This window comes from Anopheles merus, chromosome 2L, assembly GCF_017562075.2.
Source record: "Anopheles merus strain MAF chromosome 2L, AmerM5.1, whole genome shotgun sequence".
Classification (NCBI taxonomy): Eukaryota; Metazoa; Arthropoda; class Insecta; order Diptera; family Culicidae; genus Anopheles; species Anopheles merus.
In genome coordinates this window covers 49,358,828-49,378,175 of record NC_054083.1, presented here as the reverse complement: position 1 = coordinate 49,378,175, position 19,348 = coordinate 49,358,828, and the positions used below count along the sequence as shown (strand labels likewise).

Sequence of the window (19,348 nt, the reverse complement as noted above, 5' to 3'; positions counted from 1 at the left end):
TTGCTTTTTTTTTCGGGACCAAAGTTGGCTCCCGCACCAACGGCAAGTTTTCGAGACTCGCGGTTATTCGACCCCCGTGGCCTGGGAAAACGGCAGCCAAACACGCAAGCTATCAACTATGATAAATTTTCATGTAGACATTAAAAACCCATACTTCACCGGACCGGACTATTACCGGGCGGGGTGGGTTGTGAAGCTTCAAACAGGACTCCAGGGAGGCCAGGGGGACAGAGAAAGATGGATAAATTAGAGCAAATTAGGCGTAAAGCAAGAAAAGCGGAATAGAAGCCAAACCACTTATGCTGTTGCCATCAAAAAAATTAACCTTTAGTTTCAGCCAACGACGCGCAGGAGAAGCCAACTCGCCCCCCATCTTCGAAGGTGTAATCACAACTGTCCACCCCCGCCACACGGCCACACGTAGGCGTGGACGGCGTGTCGAAAGATTTCACAACCCATGTTCCGACGCTAATTAACATTCCGTTTGCTTCACGCCGCGGCCACCAGGCAATCAGGTCCGCAACGCACGCCTGGCTGGCTGGTGGGGTTGGCGTGTGCGTGTGTTTCGTTGCCTTGTCCCACATAACGTCAAGGAAGAACACGGCGCACGGATTTAAGGAAGTTTTTTCAAGGATAAAGCCACAGTAAAATGGCCTCCTCATTCCACTGGCCCCCTTGTTGCCATCATTAGTATGGAGTAATTTAAAGCCCAACCCGACCCGGGATAGCCTTCCCTTGCCTGCAATCCGGACGCGACGTGATCCTGTGGGCAGGTTAATTTGTTGCGCACACTACCACCACCGTAGCGCGTAATTGCAGAGCATCGTACAGACACATACACACAAGGCATACTAAACAGGATCTCTGGAAGCATAAAACACAGGCCACACCTCAACATCGTGATTCTTTTGCACAAGCAACAAAAAGGCCAACGTTCTCTCCTCTAAAGCCATCGTGCGCTCGGTGGTGTGCTTCAGCTATTGGGAAACCACAATTAATCCATCAACCATTCACCGGCGAGGAGAGCCCAAGCCGCCGCAATCAGCGAACCGATCCGTCAAACGATGTACATCCGTCCGGACAGGGTGAGTGTGAATCACCTAAGCGCTTCCTTCTCGCAGCACTGGAAAACGTACGGCCGAGAAGCACGGTGAGCTCCCATTGTTTCGGCCGCTTGCTGCTCCACAACACATCCATCGGCCGGTCCATCCACCCTCCACAGAGTGACGGGTCACGCGACAATGGTTTAACGCCTTACTGCTCGCTCGAAACTTGCCGGTAGGTTTCATCAGCCGGGAATGACGATGACAATATTTATCGTCACCCGACATGAAACATCAATAATCCTATCCTTTCAGCGTACGGGCTCTTCAACAATCTGCCTGTCAACACGACCCACACACACACAGACATGCACATTCCAAAAGAATGGAAATAGAAGGCATTGGAAGTAGAGCTATTCTGGAGACTATTGGAACGACATTGAGGACATGCTCTATCGTTACAAGCCTCGGCGGCGGTTACTGCGGCTTCACATTCACTGGAGCTTTCGAACTAACCGGTACGTAGAATGTCCATTACCCAAAACATCCCCATCCCCATCCAACCACACACGCATGGTTAAAGTTCTGTGCGTAAAGTGCCTCCGACAACGACGTGATGAAAGTGATGATTGGGATCGTTCTGTTGTCCTTGGTTCATCGTTCGCCGAAAACTGGTCAACCCTCCATCAAAATTACGCTTAGAGCCACTCGATGCAGCATAGCATGCTACTGGCTGTGAAATCGTTCTACCCAACCCAGGGGTCAGCGCATTTGTGTGCGGGTTTAATTAGTCTCCATCAATTGCACCGGAAATAGACAACGGAGACGCATCGCAGTGGATTCAACTGGATTCAGCGCAACGTTATCCTACCACGACCTAGGCTCAGCGTTGTGTGTGAAACAGCAGGTCCACAGCAGGTTCACGTTTTTGGAACACTCGAAACAGCCAGAAATGATAACGCAAGCACGCAGAGTCCCGCCGGAAGTCATCAACATTCGCACCTCGAGCCGACCAGCCCAAAAAGAGCACACACACACCACCCTTTTATTGCATTACCCGTGTGCTAATGGTCAATAGGATCAGTCATTCAACCGATCCGTATGCATACCCCAGTTGGCACTCAGAGTTTTTGGAAAACGGACGGTATCGTGACCGCCTGTAGCCCGCCAGGTAGGTACATCAGCACTTGTGTTCATGCTCCCCATCAGCCACACAATGGCCGGGGAGAAGGTACACAACAATTCCCACCGTCATTACGATGCACAGAAGGGGGGTTGCATTTTCTTCGAACGTACGCAACACATACGCAACGCAACAAATGGATGCGCTTTGCGCGAATGCAAATGTGACAGGTAGGTGAGTTTGGTTTTGCGTGACCACCACACCGGACCTGGGCGCATTCCAGACATGGCGTACGATGATGCAAACAGTGGGAGAACCATATATCCGTGCCAAGCCGCACATACAATAGAGCGATTAAAAGTGGTCAAATAAAAGATGACAATGAAAGTGAGCAAGTTGTGGGGAGGGTTATAGTCGGGCCATCGAAAGCACGTCGCAGTTCGTAAAAGGTCGTTGCAGCCTGAACGACGCGCGTTGTCGATCCCTCCACTTTCCACGTGCTTGCGGGACCCAGGCTTTCGCCCGGAAGTGCGCACAGTTATGGCACGGGTTAGGGTCGTTATCGCTGTTGCTCGCTGCTCGTCAAAAAGGCATCACGGCACATTCGGAGCTCGGCTATGACGTTGATTTACAATGCAAACGGATGCATAAAACTGAGTTTAAAATTATATTGCCATCGTCAAGCCGTGATGTGGATTGGATGTAAAGGATGAGAGATAGAGATAGATGATACACGTACCATGGTTGTTATAGACTTTAAAAGCTCGTACACACGTAATAGAGAAAAGTGCGTCCACTACTTCCCGACTCTTAAAGTATCTCCGTACCGGAGTAAAAATTCGCTTTCTAAACAACACGCACACTGAAGCTGTATTGCGGAAGACATACAGATATGAGATAAGAACAAGAAAAGACACATAAAACCAAAATCTTCGAAGTAAACAGGCCCAACGGTGCCGTTCGCAGCTGGCAGGGATGGGAGCAAGAACTGGACTGGAAATGTCAGATCAACCGCACTAACAAAGCCGCGCTGGAATCGCACGCCTCCGGGAGACCATGCTAGAGACACACAACACACAACAACGAAGTTACAACGAAACAAAGCGAAAAACTTCTACGCAGCGTACGCGTACAAAGTCACAAACACACACACGCACACCGACAAAGGCACACAAAACAGATCGATGTTAAATCCCCGGGATAAAAGCTGCAATGGAAAGTAACAGTGTTTTGAGTGGAGCGGGGAACGGTTTGTGATGGCAGAGCGGTTGCCACTTCTAATCGTGGTGATGAGTGAGGAAAGCCAGGACAACAACACAAAAAAACACACAACGCCGACATCAGACTTCAGAGCCTGCCGCTTTTTTCCAGTTGTGTTTTTCCACCCGCAGGCGGACTGCGGCGCGCCCCAGAGGCTTAATGGAGGCACTCCGAGAGAAGGAGAGAGAGAGAGAGAGAGAGAGAGAGAGAGAGAGAGAGAGAGAGAGAGAGAGAGGAGAAAGAAAGAGTCAGACATACTTTTGCCATTTTCCTCCAACCACGAAACGCGGTGCGTACAATGGGCATTCACGTCGCACCCCTTCGCCCCACATCCCACACCCCCCCTGCTGCGTGCTGGTGCGTCGAACTCCACATTGCTCCATTTTGGATCTATTCCACTCGGCGCTGCTGGCGTGCTGCGTACAACTGCGGATGGGGAGGAGTGTGGCTCTTCCACCCGCAGCAGCCACACTCCGCCTGTGTTGAGCATCCTCCCCCTCTCCCACTCTCCATACCGAGCCATATTAACGATTGTTTTGGATGATGTACGAGATGTGAGGTTAGGTTCAATTGCGTACCAAGGGGAGACGAGAAGGGAATGGCGGGTAGGAGGGTGGGCTGTGGTACATGTAAGCGCACCCAAGGCATCGTCGTCGTCGTCGTCGTCGTCGATACATCATGCGATCCACCGACGAAGCCCGCCCGCAAGGGAGAACGGTGGGCTGATAACGTCCAGAAGGCAGACGACGCCTGTACCCTAACCTACAAATGAGATAAATGTAATCATCTACCACAACTCGTTACCGACCGATAGGTACCGCGCGATGGAGGATCGTCCGATTTCGCGGAAAGGCTCGGATACACACACACACACGGGGGGTGACATTTGGAGCTCGAGAGCGATGCCATACCGAGAACGACTTCCACGTGGATAAACGACGCAATATCGACATTCGTCCATTAGTGAGATAAGCACTACTACTGCTGGGAGCGATGTAAAAATGGCAATAAGACGATTGCGCTGCTACCCTTTCCAATCCCGCGGGTCAGCGCAGCTTGGAGGAAAGGCCCCGCGATCGCCCCCCTCGCAGCAATATCAATTGCAAATGGTTGATAGATGGGATATAGTGAGGAGACTGCGACCGGCCACACGACCAGCCACTCTCTAATGCACACTGCTACGTAAAAATGGCCATTAATTATCAGATTATCGACATGTTACTGACGCCTTTCCGATCTGTGCTCCGTTGCCGATGCCACGATTCCGGCGTCCGGCGAGAATAGCATTAGGTCATGACACGCATAGATGTCTGTGTACCCCCCAGATCTCGGGGATTCTAAGCATCAGCTTAATATCCACCACTACCCCCTGAAACAACCTTTACGCATCTCGACTTAAAGGTGCTTCTACGGGCAGCGCGCGCATCTTCTTATCGCTGTTTGGTTGCAGTTTGCGAATGCTTCCCCCTTCCCAGCACACACACACACACATTTTATGGGGGTTGGGAAGATAATTACCAACTACGAAAGTGGCAAATGAAACTAAAACACGGCGCGCGCACTCCGGGAGTGTGCAAAATATTTACACTAGACAAATACCAATCAGCTCCTCCGTGTTTCCCTGTCTGCCTGGAACAATGCCGCCCTACGACCCGAGAGAGAGAGAGAGCAGCAGCAGCTTGGAAGAAGTTTGAAGTGCCGTAAGGCGTACGCAGTACTTCTGGGAGGTGAAAGAAATGTAAAGTGTGCCGCAGGAAATCGCGCGAAGAACGCACAGCAAGTGAGTAAAAGATAAATAGTTTGCCTTCTTCCTTTCTTTGAAACTTTCAAAGTGCTGCCGTTGTGTTGAGCTGAATGATAGTAGGTTACCCTCATGGAAAGTTCGACACCAAGCAAGTAGATTTCATTTTTGATTAAGTTGTAACATTCTGAGCAAATTGTTTGCTGGCGTAAACAATATCTCATGCACGCAAACATAAGTCAAACTACACAACTATGCCCTAGTGTACTAAACTTACAACTTCGGCGTACAACTCGTCATCTAATCAGACGGCTCATATCATTGAAATGGAACTTTTTCTCACTCTCACCGCCACCGCAATGACTCACTTTACGATCAAGTACCATCGAGCATTGATTTATCTCCAAAAACCAGCCACACATACACAGTGGACTGAATGGATCTAAAAATACGCACCATCAAATTGTGCATCGCCCAGCACTAAAAATAGCGACCAACGTGCGCTCTCTCTCTCTCTCTCTCGTGCCCATTGTGGTCTCGTGATGGAGCAGGTTATTTTCAAACGACAAACTGCTGCAACCATGACCGGTGTACGACACTGCATTCTTCGTCCTCTAGTATGTGTGTGGTTTTTTTATGTGTGACAGTGGTGCAAGAAAAGTGAACAGGTTTTGCAGTTGCACCACTGGTTTGCCACAGCTCTTCGGACCACTTTCACATTCTTACGTACGAAAATGTTCCAGCGCGGCCCATGGAAAACTATTTTGCTGTGTTGGGCACAGAAAAGACGTGAACACATCTTGCAGTGTCATTTAAATGCACTGAAACGCATACACACCTAAACGTTGCGCTGCACTTTAATCGTCCGAAGAATGTTCCTTATGCATGAATGCACCCGATACATTGTATGCTAAACTTTCTTTTCCACCCATATGACTGAACGCTGCTGCACGCGGATGGGTTAAAAATAGTCAACAATTCATGTTCACCCACTTTTGCGTTTTTTTAGTGCGTTTTCGTTTTTTGTTCTTTTTTATTTGGCGCTACGCCTCTATCGCACAATCTTCGCCTAAAAATACGCGTCTCCCATAGACACAGATCAACCAACAGCGTACCGCCGCAATCGGTGCTTCAGCATCAGCTTTATTCGGCGGCTCCCATGGAATGTATGTGGGCCGGGGCGGAGGTGGCCTGAATGCGGTTTACAATAAGTGGTCTGTCACGAGCGAACTCACAAATAGCTACCCATACTCCACTTCTAAATCGCTAGCTAAATGATTGCCAACGGCAGTGCGACGTCTGGTTAGAATAGGGCTCGTTCGTTCGTTCGTTCGTTCGTTCGTTCGTTCATTTTTACACGGAGATAAAGAGGGTCGTGCTTACACCACTATTAGTAGCCAATCGTCGGCGCTCAGATAACGCACGTAATGGTGATAAATCCCTGGTTCCCTCCCGAATCGGTCCGACAGACTTCTCGTGGCTTATTAAACCTTCCCATCGCCCACTACAATGTAGCCGCGCTACCCCTCGTGCAAGGATAATTACATCCGGCGACGCTTGCATAGGGGACCGGCAGACACGGTATTGTTTGAGGCGATTCATCATTTTGGATAATTTCGATTTACCACAAGTGACAACAAATTAGATCTTGGCAGATAGCACCAAACACCCCAGGGCAAAGGAGCGAGCTGACGAAAACCCAAACACACGAAACGAGACAATACACTCTGGTCGAGGTTGTCCTACCTTTTCCACGCTTCACGCTCCACATTCCCCGGATCGAAAAAGATGACAGGTGTGCTTGACCGCAAAGCTTCTTGTGGCAAAATAATTACAAATAGCTTTCGACTATTTATAACGCCCTTCCCGGAGGAGCAGTCACATGGGACCGATAGTACACGGGACGGTATACAAGGCAGGCGACAGAAGCTACAGCTGCCAGGGAAGCAACTGATGGTAAATTGTTTCTCCGACGAGACGTACAAGCCTTTTGTGATGCGGTAGCATAGACGAGCGAGCGCAAGATGACGCATATAATGGGTTCTATGTCGCTTGCCATGTAGGATGATTCTTGCTGATAGGCTTGAACGACGTTTGGCTTGAAGAAGCTTCTCATGATCGTACCCAGGTAACAGTCTTGTTAAACCAGCCCGACAAGCTAATAGAAATGGATCATTTTGTTAATAGATTACTTTAAATGAGTTATTCAAAAAATTGCATACTTGTAGGCTCATTCAGCCGTAACAAATTTTCTAAACGCCGAAAAGTATGCACTAAACATTACATAGTTCTGCTTACAGGCAAGCTCTGCTCAACATTTATCATAGGACTGTCATTGAAGCTTACAGTGTTGGCACGCAAGAGAAATGGGCCTCATCTGGCCATCAGAGAGCATCCAGGCTATTACCAATTGGATTATCGACCGCACTGCTTCGTTTATGTCTCCTCTCACTATACATTAACCACCGGCTGTGGCTTCTAAGCATACCAACCTTGAACCTAACATACCGAGACTCGGCGTACCACTGTTTCATAACCTAGTCGGCGGTTACGGAATACGCAAGAAGCGTGTCCACACCAGGAGCAGCCGAACCGAACCGTTGCATTGTACCGCACGCATAGCTTCCAGCGCAATAGCTGATGAGAAATTCGTATCTTCGCATACCATCGATAGTTCGCTCCATCAGCCGACTGCACTCCACACTCACACACACACTGTAGATGGAACTCGAAAGCCCCGATGAAACCCTCTTCCTGTCCAATATAATCCAACACCGTGTGAAGATGCCTGAGCGTGTGGAGATTCCAGCATTAGCGCATGATACACACGCTCGTCGTGCATCCACCACAGGGCTGGACTACTGGTCATTTAACCACGAGCCTCGGACCGTCCCGTGCCCGCCCCGAAAAACCGACAAAGACACCGAAAGCTGGTGATTATGGTAATAGCCGGCTTTCGGTAGCAAAACCAAAGGGACACAGGGTCAAGGTCCGCGGACGGTCGGAATGTTTCGAATTGTAGGCGATTTTCATCAACGATGCAACCAAGCAACAAACTAACACCCCAACCCACCCCATTCCGTTTAGTGGGCGGTAGGCACATAAATTATTGCATGTTCAAAGCAATCCACCGTGCAAAAAACGGGAACGGGTGGTGGTGGGCGATAGAAATTATATGCAAAATTAGGATGCATGCTAGCGATTGCCGGGCGCAAAGGATACACATTAGGCACTCCCGACACTGCCAGTGTACTTCGTGTGGATCGGTGCGGTAGGGACAAAAGGTAAATATAAATACTGCTTAGCGGTGCAGCCAGTTTGTGCAACAAATCAACGCCACCATAAACGTGCTGCCTAGGTGCATATTAACGGGGCACACGATTGGCTATGATTTATGGTAACCGAACCGTGCACGACGATACAGCCACTCCAATCCCGCCACTCGCACGTGCTGTTGTAGGTCCAGCTGAATATGGTTGGAGAAGCCGGATATCGCTGGTTGAAAATAATGACCACCTGTGCATTAGGAATCAATTCTAATGGGATATAATCTAGCGAAACCGTTACGCTTTGATCATTGAAACCATTTAAAGTAACTTTTTTGAGACCTAATTTAATTCGATACAAACAGATTCATCATATTCGCGCAATATTTGGCACACTAAAGGGTTCCCCGTTCTGCTGCTCCCAAGTCACTCAGTTATCAATAAACCCACCCCGTCGAGTGGCATGTATAAGTAGGCAAACACATCATACCTAATAGCGTCGAAATAAAGTTAAAATGCTTAATCACACTTGGATGAAAGCACTCACGGGCAAATAAATTAAGCAGCACCACACAACCCCGGCCGTACGACAAACTGCAACCGACGGCACAATACGATGCAATACGATACCGTACCTCACTGCTGCCGTATCGTGTTTGGGTGTGTGTGTGTGTCTCGCTAGTTGCTCCGTTTTTAAATTACTCACTTAAAAATTCATTCGTGACTACTGCCATCAAAACTTGGCTGAGGTGTTGTTGACTCGCTGCTGCTTCAACAGCTCCCCCAGCGAACACAGGCTGCGTTCTAGGCGAGCATTCTGCATCCCAATGGCGCACTCCAGTGCACATCCCTGCCGCCCAGAGTGTGCAGCCATGTGCAGAACGGAACCTACCAGCAGAGCGCTGGTTTGACAAGAACACGTTGCAAAAGGCGGGCACGATGATGCGCCGCTGTTCATAGCGTATGAAGAGACGAAAAAAGAGACATCAGCCTCTAGTAGTGTACCTTTGTCATGCTGCATGCACACATATTGCACTGACACCTATTTATTTTCTTTTTCTTCCTTTTTCTCTTTGCCAGAGGTTGCCACTGTTACCCCGGGTGAATAGCTTAGCGTGAAGTTGACTCACACTACCCATGTGAGTGGGAACTTCTAAGCCCTCGCAGCAGCAGCAGCGCGACGAGAGCTTTCGAGTGCTATAATTGTTGCCTTCACTCAAAAGTCCACATCCCCCCCCCCCCCCAGCCTCACAAACACACAGGCACACCATAGGGCAGCAGCAGCGTCACGCGAGAGACGCGAGGATTATAAAGTAGTAAAAATAAAGCATTTCACTCGCGTGACAGTCGCGCTTTCGTCATTTGTTTGTTTGAATGGGTTTGCTCAGGCTTCGCAGGGCCCCGGGAAGCGTGCCAAGCGGTGTGTGTGTGTGTGCCACCAACAGAACGGAACGGTAGAACGAAACGATTGTGCCCCGCTGCTGCTCGTCGCCATAAGATTGTCTTCCGAAGCACAACACACACACACACACGGTAGCTGCTGATGGGAGTTTAACGGAGTGAAAGGAGGTGAGCGTGTGTCACTGTGTTACAATTTTGGAACGCTAAATTGTGCCATTCGGGTAGCAAAAACTGGAGCTATTTAAGTTGAATTTTTCAGCCCTTGTGCGTCCACACACACACACACACACACACGTGTGTTCCTTTTTCTGGTTCAACCAAACGTTATGCTTCAAAATGTCTGGATTACTTCAACGACAGCGCTACGAGTACGCGCCACAGAAAAAGCTCTGGGGTTTTCGGGGTGCTTGTTTTTTCAACCTTGAAATGTGATCTGCACGGCTACAATGTGTGCAAATGCATTTGTCATGATCCTGCTCCCTGTCCTGCATGCTGGTTCTGTTGATGACCTAATACCCGACCCCGGGTGTTCCCAGAGCTTCGGCCCTTTCACAGACAATATCACAAAACAAATGACCCACTCCAGGGCGCCGCCGTTGCTCGCTGCAGTGTTTTTAAGGTGGATGCATCATAATCTTCCCCACTTTCCAGCAAGCCGCACGAGAACCCACCACCACGCTCGAGAGGAACGCTCGTGGAGAATCATCAAAATCCAGCTTCGGTCCCTTTGTGCTCAGAGTCAGCAATCCCCATTAGACGACTGCCCGGGTACTGCACGGCTCCAGCGCAAGATCCGTATTGCAGCTGGAACGGATACAGCAGCATGAACTCACCCCGAATGACTGTGTCAGTGTCACAAAGCAGGAGGAACCGCTCACCGACGAATTCCTGTTTCCTGTTTTGTTCCGCTCCATAAGCTGTACATCATTGATTCCGACTTGCAACGGCTTGAAAGGCCACACAGCCGTTTGCCGTCCGTGTGGTCCCCCCCCCCCCTTGCTTGCACTTCCTTTTGCCCACCAACCGCTTGCCCGCGCCAGCAATCGACAGTCGCCCAACGGGAAGTATTACAGAAAATATGCTCATGAATAACGATTATTAAATTCGGTTTGCCATTCGCTTGCTTTATTGCATCTTCGTCGCTGAGTTTCCGGTGCTGGCTTCGACGTCATTTGTATTCGACGCGGAATAAAAAGGCAGATGGAAAAGCAGGCAGCTGGGGAGAGCTCGTTGTTTGACGGTGAAGAAGAAATTCACAACAATTTTCATCATAAAACGACGCGAAACACTGTACATGGGTATTGTTTTGTCTTGAACAACAGCGCGGCAACGTTCACGTTGCTTCATCAATCACTAGCCGAAAGGTCATTTAGTAACGTGTATGCGGCCTCACCGCGCTCAGCGTTATGAATCAGACGCCGTCCAGCGCGCTAGCCGGTCTATCTCATCGATAGTCACGTTGCAGATAATCTCGGGGAAGAAATGAAACGATGTACCGCGCACACTACATTCATTATGAAAAGTTTACCTTTCACCGAGAAAATCAAGTTACCGGTGGAAGGTACTTTAGTTCCCTCCTCTTCATTCTGCGCTCCAACATCAGAGCGCCGTCGACGAGCCAAAGCGCATATATCGCAAACGAACTCAGCACGCTCCTTTGCTGGAAAGTACTATCCTCTTCCACAAAGTATCCGATTATGGTGCTGTCAAGTTCTAGTTGCGATTTGTTTCTCTGTGTTTGTGTGTGCGTGCTTTGCAATCGAGCAGGAGCCGATTGACGGCAAAGTTTGTTCACAGTACCGCGTCAAGACTTGCTGGAGACTACCGAGTGGTAGAGTTCTACAAAGTTAAAAACATGTAGTCTGATAAACAGCAGTAAAAAAGGGAATCAGATGGAGAGGAGAAGAAAAATAAACTTCATTTCACTGCAACATCGTTGCATTGCAATGTACCGATGAGGTGAGAACGTAAGAGGTAGTCTAGCAGTCCCGTCTTTCGTGGAAATTTCCCATCATCGGGTAACAAGCGGAGGACGAATATCATGCAGCAGAGTCAACCGCAAACTGGTTTCGTTTTGATACTCTTAACACTGCAAACAAGCTTAGCTAGTCACATCATGCTAAAAGCTATCGGAGAAAATAAGAATCGATGAGGTCCTCTTTCGGCCAGGTACAGGCGGTAAACAAGAAGTTAGCTTTGTTCATGCTCTAGTTATGATGTACAAAGGCTTCGACACTAAGTTTTTTTGCTGTTCTGTATTATTGAAGATGCAGCTCGGATGAAGCTCCTCACAAAAGAGATCAGTAGACTGTTGTTCTCTGATGTCACCAAACTGCTTTGCTAAAGAAGAAACGAAATCAGTACCCAGACATCGATACTGGACCTTTCTCGGTTTTCGACACAGCATATGATTTCAACGAAAAATGAATACTTAATCTTATTCTTCTTGATACCAGCAGCAAACGATTGTGGTCATTCCTGCCAAGATGGCCAACCATATTCTGCCCGGTTTGCATACACAGTTCTCCAGCTCCAATATATCATCGTGTTGTCCCGGACAAGGTTGCTCTCTTTTTTTTCCTACGGATCATCCTTCCTCAACTCCAGTAACACCGTGCAGTACACGCACACACGCGCAATGATACAAGCATTGCGAGCGCCACGCTTAATCCCAGTAGGTACACACGCTCGCAGTAGGTTGGTTCGTTTTGGATCTGCTCCAAGGGCGTGATGCGGTGTCAAGTACTTGCAGCAGTGGCTTAAGACGCGCTTCCTATCTTTTCATCTGCTACCACGGCAATGCTAGCTCACACACACACAGCACAGGATGAAGAGCAAGCGGGCATAGCGAAGGCAAGAACGAAACTCAAGATAAACGTACTTGAGCGGGGCTTCAGGAGCATTCGTACATAGAAAGGCGGCACCAGCGGTACTGGGCTGACTGTCGCATTGTTCAATCACGGCGCAAGAAAGTACGCGCCGTACAGTGCGTCGTAGTGTCGTATCAGCTTGCCACGAAGCCAAAACCATTAACCAAAACGGTTCAAGGTCTGACGCATGCCATAACTGGTGCTACGGTCATGATACACTCGAGGACTATTACTTCAACCTTTCAAGAACCTTGTTATTCAAAAGACAAGATATCTTGTGGATTATGTGGCCATCTAGATGTGTTTGAATGTAAAAACGCTAAACAGTCGTGCGGATTGCATATTGTAAGGCTGTAACAGATTAATAAGCGCCAGAAGTTAGGCAATGCAGAACTCAAATAACATCAGTTTTAGCTGCTTGTAAATCCAACCGATCGATCACAAATGTTCATAATCTCCGCTACTTCCTACTGAATTGGAATAATGCTAAATAATTATTTTAAAGTGACCTCATTGCACCACCAGCACCAGCACATGCGACTTATTCAAAGACCACAGGCGCCTCATGCAAATAATTTACATAGCAGTCTCACACGATCTTTCCGCAACCATGAAAGGTCAACAAGCATAAGTTCCATTGGGCGAAATTACCGCTTCAATCATGACTGTGGGCAAGAGTGAGACGGGGTTTCCTGCATGCCTCGCGCCAGTCTGCAACGTTGCTGCATGACAGTAATTGAGAATTCACCAGTAATCTCGTGTAATTCCCACCGCTCGGTACACAATGGCGCTAACCACGGTTAGACAAAAAACAACAGAAATCTTGCCAACGAGGAAGCAAGGCTGCTCTGCAGCACGGGACCTAACACACAAGAAGTGCGCGCGACGGCCACTCAGCATGGAATCAAGAAAATATGTAAATAACCAATCAGCATGCATGCGCCTTCAAACACGCCGAAGAAGGAATCATAATTTTCTCTGCAGGCGAACGCCAATCTAGGCAATCGTGGAGAGAAGCTGCGGGTGGGGGGGGGAGGGAAATGACTCCAGCAAACAATTTTCACGCACCTACCATTTTACACGCACCGCGGCTGTACGAGACCGTGGCGAGAAAAACACAACCTCCGACCTTTCCAACTCCGATGGCAATAAGTATGACTCAACTTTTCCTCGTGTGATCACACACACACGCGTGCGCCCGCCCAATCCCCTTCATGACCCAATAACTGTGCGTGCGTGTGTGTATTTCGTTCTCGAGCTTTCCCAGCGGGCTCCAGCGAGTCTCTCCGTGCGTTACGCTGGATGCTTTTCCCGGTCAACCTTTCTACCACCAAAGCCTCCTTCTTTTCCTCTTTGCAAAGGAGCTACGGGGATGTTTTGTGGCTCTTTCTCTCTAACACAGAGCCATCTCTTGACTTAAAGTACGGGAGAGGAAGTGGAGTGGATCGTCGTTGCAGGCAGCCTAAAGTTGGCCAGCGCAGAAAGCGCAGCAGCAGCAGCAGCAGCATCGGTACGAAATTTTGGAGAATAATAAAAAAAGGAAGGGCAAAATGCTAAACAAACATACCGCCGAACGACCAACGCTTCCCGTAGCGACACATACGTACGGCGTCGTGTACGTGCGCGACACCACCACCGGACGGAACTCGTATCCTTTTGCCATAAACGGCTCGCCCCTTTTAGAACCGATCCCACCGTTCCGGTGCACCACACCGTGAGGGCGGTGGTAAAAAGTTGGATTAATTTTCTGAATTATAGCGCCCATTAATTTCCATATTACATAATTATACGCATACTTTTGGCCCGAGCCCGGGTGGCTTGTGCTGTGGTGAAGGAGCATGGGTTTCGGCAGCGCTCTCGAAAAGGAAACCCCCAATTGGCATATTCGCACGTACGTTCGAGGGACCTTCGCTCCTGCGAGGGTTACAATCATCACGAGCGATGGAATAGAAATAAAAGGCTAAAAAAATAGACACACACACACGATCATCCTCCAACAGCTTTAGCTACATCACCTTGGAGAGTGGGTGAACAAGGTTCGCCCACTGTGTACGGGGGGAAACGTTAGGGCGTGCGTTTCGCTTTGGTAGGTAGTACCGAAAAAGTAACGATCCTGCCTGGCCTCCGCCTGCCAGTCTGACGATGTGAGCCGCATAGCCAAACTGCATACGGTGTGGAACGCGCGCCCGCTTATGATAAGCATTTTACCGGAGCGCGCGCGTGAAGTAGCTCGAAGTAAGAGATTATTCGTTTAGCGTTTCGGCTGTACCCGCCCGCACATTTATTTCTCGTAATAAGCTTTACCCCCCTCCTCCCAAAAGGGTGAGCCACCCACGTGGTTTTCTATATTGTAGAGCGAATCTATTGGCCTGCACAAGAAGGTGAATATTATATACAGCACGCGCCACGGCAGGGGTGACATCTTCCGTAACGCCCAACTGCAATTAAGTGGCACCCGGCACGTGTTGCAGATTTTGAACGGCAGGATGGTGTAATTAATTTCAGGTTTTAACTTATTTAAAATCTGATATGTTTTTTGAAATATGATACTTCACAAACCCCACGAAAAGCCTTGCCTTCGTGACAGGTGATTTGTTTTACAGGGCGCGCTCATTGCCGTACCGCCTGAAAGTATGCAATCGGTCGAACAAATCGCCCGTAGTCATGCAACGCCACACAAAAGTACACTTTTATGATTCTGTCGACAGCACACAGCAGCTTGGTTTGCTTGGGGATGGTTTTGGCACCTTTTTTTTAATTCATTTTCGATACATAACATGAAACGAAATGAAAAACCAAACGCATCACACTTCGGTACACCTCGCTCCCCACAAACTCGTTTCCGGGGTGACAAAATTGAGTTTGCAGCCAACGAAGCACATCCTGTCCGAGCTGGACTGTGTAGTATCTCGACCGGGATGCTCCCGGAGCAGGGGAAATCGAACGAATTGGAACCGTCCACTGCTGCTTCCTTCAATTCGATATGGGATGTTGCACATTCTAATGAAATTGTCATTCAATTACAAATTGCAACAGCCTTGCACTCCTGCCAAACACTGCTACGGACGGGGAACAGAGTGTGGAGTAGTACTTGCTGTACTGGCGATGTCACAGTTCATCGAGAGGTTCATCGAAAAGGGGGTCCGGTGTGGGCAATCAACTTCTTGGTATGATTTTGGTCAATCGAATAACCTTGGACACGCAATTATTTCTCTAATCGAATGTCCTTTTGCATTAGTCAGGACGTACACGGTACACACGAGAAAGTGTCATGCATGACCTTTTTTTTTTGGTTCCCAATTTTCAATTGGACGACGTTTCCGACGTTTAATATTTCCTTAAAAATACATCCATATAGATTAACGGCAGGGCTACTGCCATATAACGCCATGCTGGCACTATCCTAGCGAGCAATCGCTACTCCTGCACCAACCGAAACCTTTCCACCCTCAAGCGTAATCAAATCATTAATCAACAGCCTTCGTGTGCCTTCCAAGCGAACTAAAAACTTATCGCCTTCATAATATCGCTCCCTAGCGCAGCGGAACGGAAGAGGGAGGCAAACTTTGCCAAACGAAATAAATAAAACAGTGCCAACCAAACGGACCGGCCACCCACCCAGGAGGCGAAGCCAATCTTGATCATCGACACGCAAAACAACTCTTGCCACCCAAAACCACAAGACCAATGTTCCCAACCGGGCGCACAAAAAGGAGCGTAGACCGAACCTTTTTCACCAGGTTTTTTTGTCGTTCATCCAATGACTTCTACTTTCTAAACTACCAAATATGCTCAAAACACGCGTCCACAAATTTCGAAATAGTGTAGCATTCCGCCGCGCGCGCTCATGGTTCTGCCACGTGTGTGCGTGTGTTTCGGCTCGCTTTGTGTCCTTTTAGGTCAATGAAGGGGCTGCCATTTAACCGAGCTAGCGCTAGAATCTTTTCCTGTGGACGGGTTTCAACAGCGAAGTAAGGAAGGAAGTAGATAGATAGGCGTACCACGGCGCTTGGGGTGCGCTCCAACAAGGACATCCGAATCCTCTTACCCATCGTGTCAGCAATAAGCTAAACAGTGAAAAAATTACGAGTTGGTAAGCTGCTTTCTTTCAAATTCTGTTTTTTTTTTTTTTTGGTTTTTGGCTGATGTAGAATTAATTTGCATATTCCTGTGGCAAACTATCGCACAGCGCGTGCTTACTCGGTGCTTCCGCACGCCCGCGACCTTTGACCTGATATTGGGCTAGCGTTGGCGAAAGTGAAATATGTTTCTATTTCTACTTAGGAAAATTAGATTCTCCTGCTCCCGCTGCTGTAAAGGATTCCCCCAAAACCGTTCAATATTTATGAAAACGTCTTTATTTTCTAGTGCGCCATTTTTTGGAAGGTCTTTGCTACACTAACGTCTAGCAGGAAACGATGAAAAGCTAGTTTTGTGCCCCATCCGTAAAACTCGTTCGTTCAATTCGAACTGCACCCGGTTTAGTACAGAATATGACAGCACATACAATCTCACATATGATAAATGGGACATTTCTATGAATCTGGAACTACAAAGTCAGCCAAAAGGTAGGCAATAAAGGCATTTTTCGATACTAATAATATTAAAAAGAAAAAACCTCGAGCTCGAAAGCCTTCGTAGTTGGATCTTTTACTACTCAAACAACATAACGCCTAAAGTTATGCAATTTGCACAACAAAATATACGGTTTATGGGACATTTTGCAATCTTTTAAACCTGCCACTCTTCCCAACACGTTCTCCGAGCTCAAGACATTCGTCTCAGCCAGCAAACAAATAAATCAACACAGCAAACAATCTCGCTCGATGCACCGTAAACGAGAGCGATTACGTTTAAACGCTCCGCTTTAGGGCAGTTAGCATGGCGCTGTGCAGCGGCGGGCGTGCGAGATTCGTTATGCTTCGTCACCGTGCCGGCGGCAAGCCGTGAATAATGATTACGATGAAATAGTGTAAACAGGTAAAACTTTTAAACTCACCTGAGCAAAGTGTGGGGCCGCTGCTCTCCTGCCTTCCCATAGGCAGCGTGCGATGCAATGCAGAAGAGCTGATGCGATCAAAGCCGGCCGGGCGGTGTTCTTGCAGCGTCTTGCAGCAGCCGAAGTTAAACGAGGACGATGTGTACGATGCATGCCGGCGGATGGACGGACGGATGGAGCCGCGCGCGCGTTGACGGATGTAGATGGATGAAAATAAACGACGGTGCTGCTGCGTAACTCAGGCAAGCGTGCCGGGGAGAGGCAAGATCAACCCCTTTCTGCACACCACGCCACACGGTTTGGCGAGCGTACGGCGTAAGGACTGTACGAAGGGACCGGACTGCGTCGACGAGGAGAACTGTGCCATGGCGACAAACACACTACGAACGTGTTTTACACGGGCTTAATGTGTTGGTACAGCAGGGCTGCCTGCAGTGTGATTCATTTTACACATTACCGTGATCTTACAATGCTAAATTACTTCGCGTTTTTACATTTTTATTGCTCTCCCACTACACGCGACTTTCTGCCCTCGACAACTGGCCAACCAATTACCACCAAACAGAAACGGAAAACACGGATCCACGATTTCCCTGCCGTATGAGTGTGAAACTGAGTTGAGTAGAAGTATTTTAATTGGCTTCAAATTCTGTCCCATCTGATGCGGGGTGGTGCTCACACTGCGCCACAGGCCCATTCTTCCACACATTCCAATCTACAACCTGGTGCAGTGTGTCCTTTCCCGCCGCAGTGCAATGCAACTGCAAAAGGTTCCAACATGGAATGATGCATTAAAAAAAAACGGACATAAAAAAAGCGGAGCTGAGCTATTTGAAAAATTAAATCCAGTCTGCCCTGTCCCTCCATGGATCGCCCGAACGCCTAGACGCGTGAAAAGAAGATGAACTCCGGCCAAGTGTAAGCAGAGGGATACACTTTTTATTCTAGTGCATTTTTTGTCCTCCTCTCCTTCTCTCGTCCCGATTTTCCAATCCAATGTTGCGTTTCATGTTCCGTTGATTTATAATCCCTGTCGCCGCCCAGATAGACCCCCCCGGCACTAGTCGATGCCAAGCTTCGCTTACTCTGTTTGGATCGCTGCCAAGCTTGCCCCGCTCTACTGGTTTGACGCAACAACAACAACAAAAACCCCGAAAAAAAACCGAGTACACCAACAGGAAGAAAGAAATTTAAGTCGGAACACGCTGTGCGCGAAATTGAATCATAGTGCAGAAGCGTGAAAACAGCATTGAAATGCATTATGAGCAAACGCGCACAAAGAATGCTGGCCGGGGCGGAGGGAATAAAAAACAAAAGCACACGCCAAACCATTCCGGCCAGACTTTAATCGCAATCGAACGGAGAAGAAAAACGAGGCAAAAGGTACACTATAATCCGGATCAGAACCACCGGACGGAGACGACACACTAAATGCGGACCGCGTTTGCGATCGAACAAATGGAATTACTCACCGCGAAACGAAAGCCGAAACTTAACCTCCCCTCGGGCAGCGGAGTTGTTCCCTCCCCCCCCCCCCCCCCATCGAACTACCAGGTAAGTTTAACGCAATTAAAACATTTCACCTTACTAACTCGATAATGATGACCAATTCCTCTCGTTAGCGTTCTCTCATTCTCTCCTGTAC

General features: G+C 48.5%; 2 protein-coding genes across 10 annotated transcripts in view; both read right to left on the bottom strand.

The window, feature by feature from the left end:
- The window catches only part of LOC121592117 (neuronal calcium sensor 2), an 86,472-nt gene extending 67,280 nt beyond the window's left edge, over positions 1–19,192 (bottom strand). The window contains exon 1 of the mRNA XM_041913417.1: positions 17,704–19,192. Within this exon, the coding sequence (XP_041769351.1) occupies positions 17,704–17,856 (153 nt within the window). The 5' untranslated portion in view covers positions 17,857–19,192. The remainder of the gene's footprint in view (positions 1–17,703) is intronic.
- The window catches only part of LOC121592118 (neurocalcin homolog), a 113,070-nt gene that overhangs the window by 84,678 nt on the left and 9,044 nt on the right, over positions 1–19,348 (bottom strand). The window lies entirely within an intron of this gene.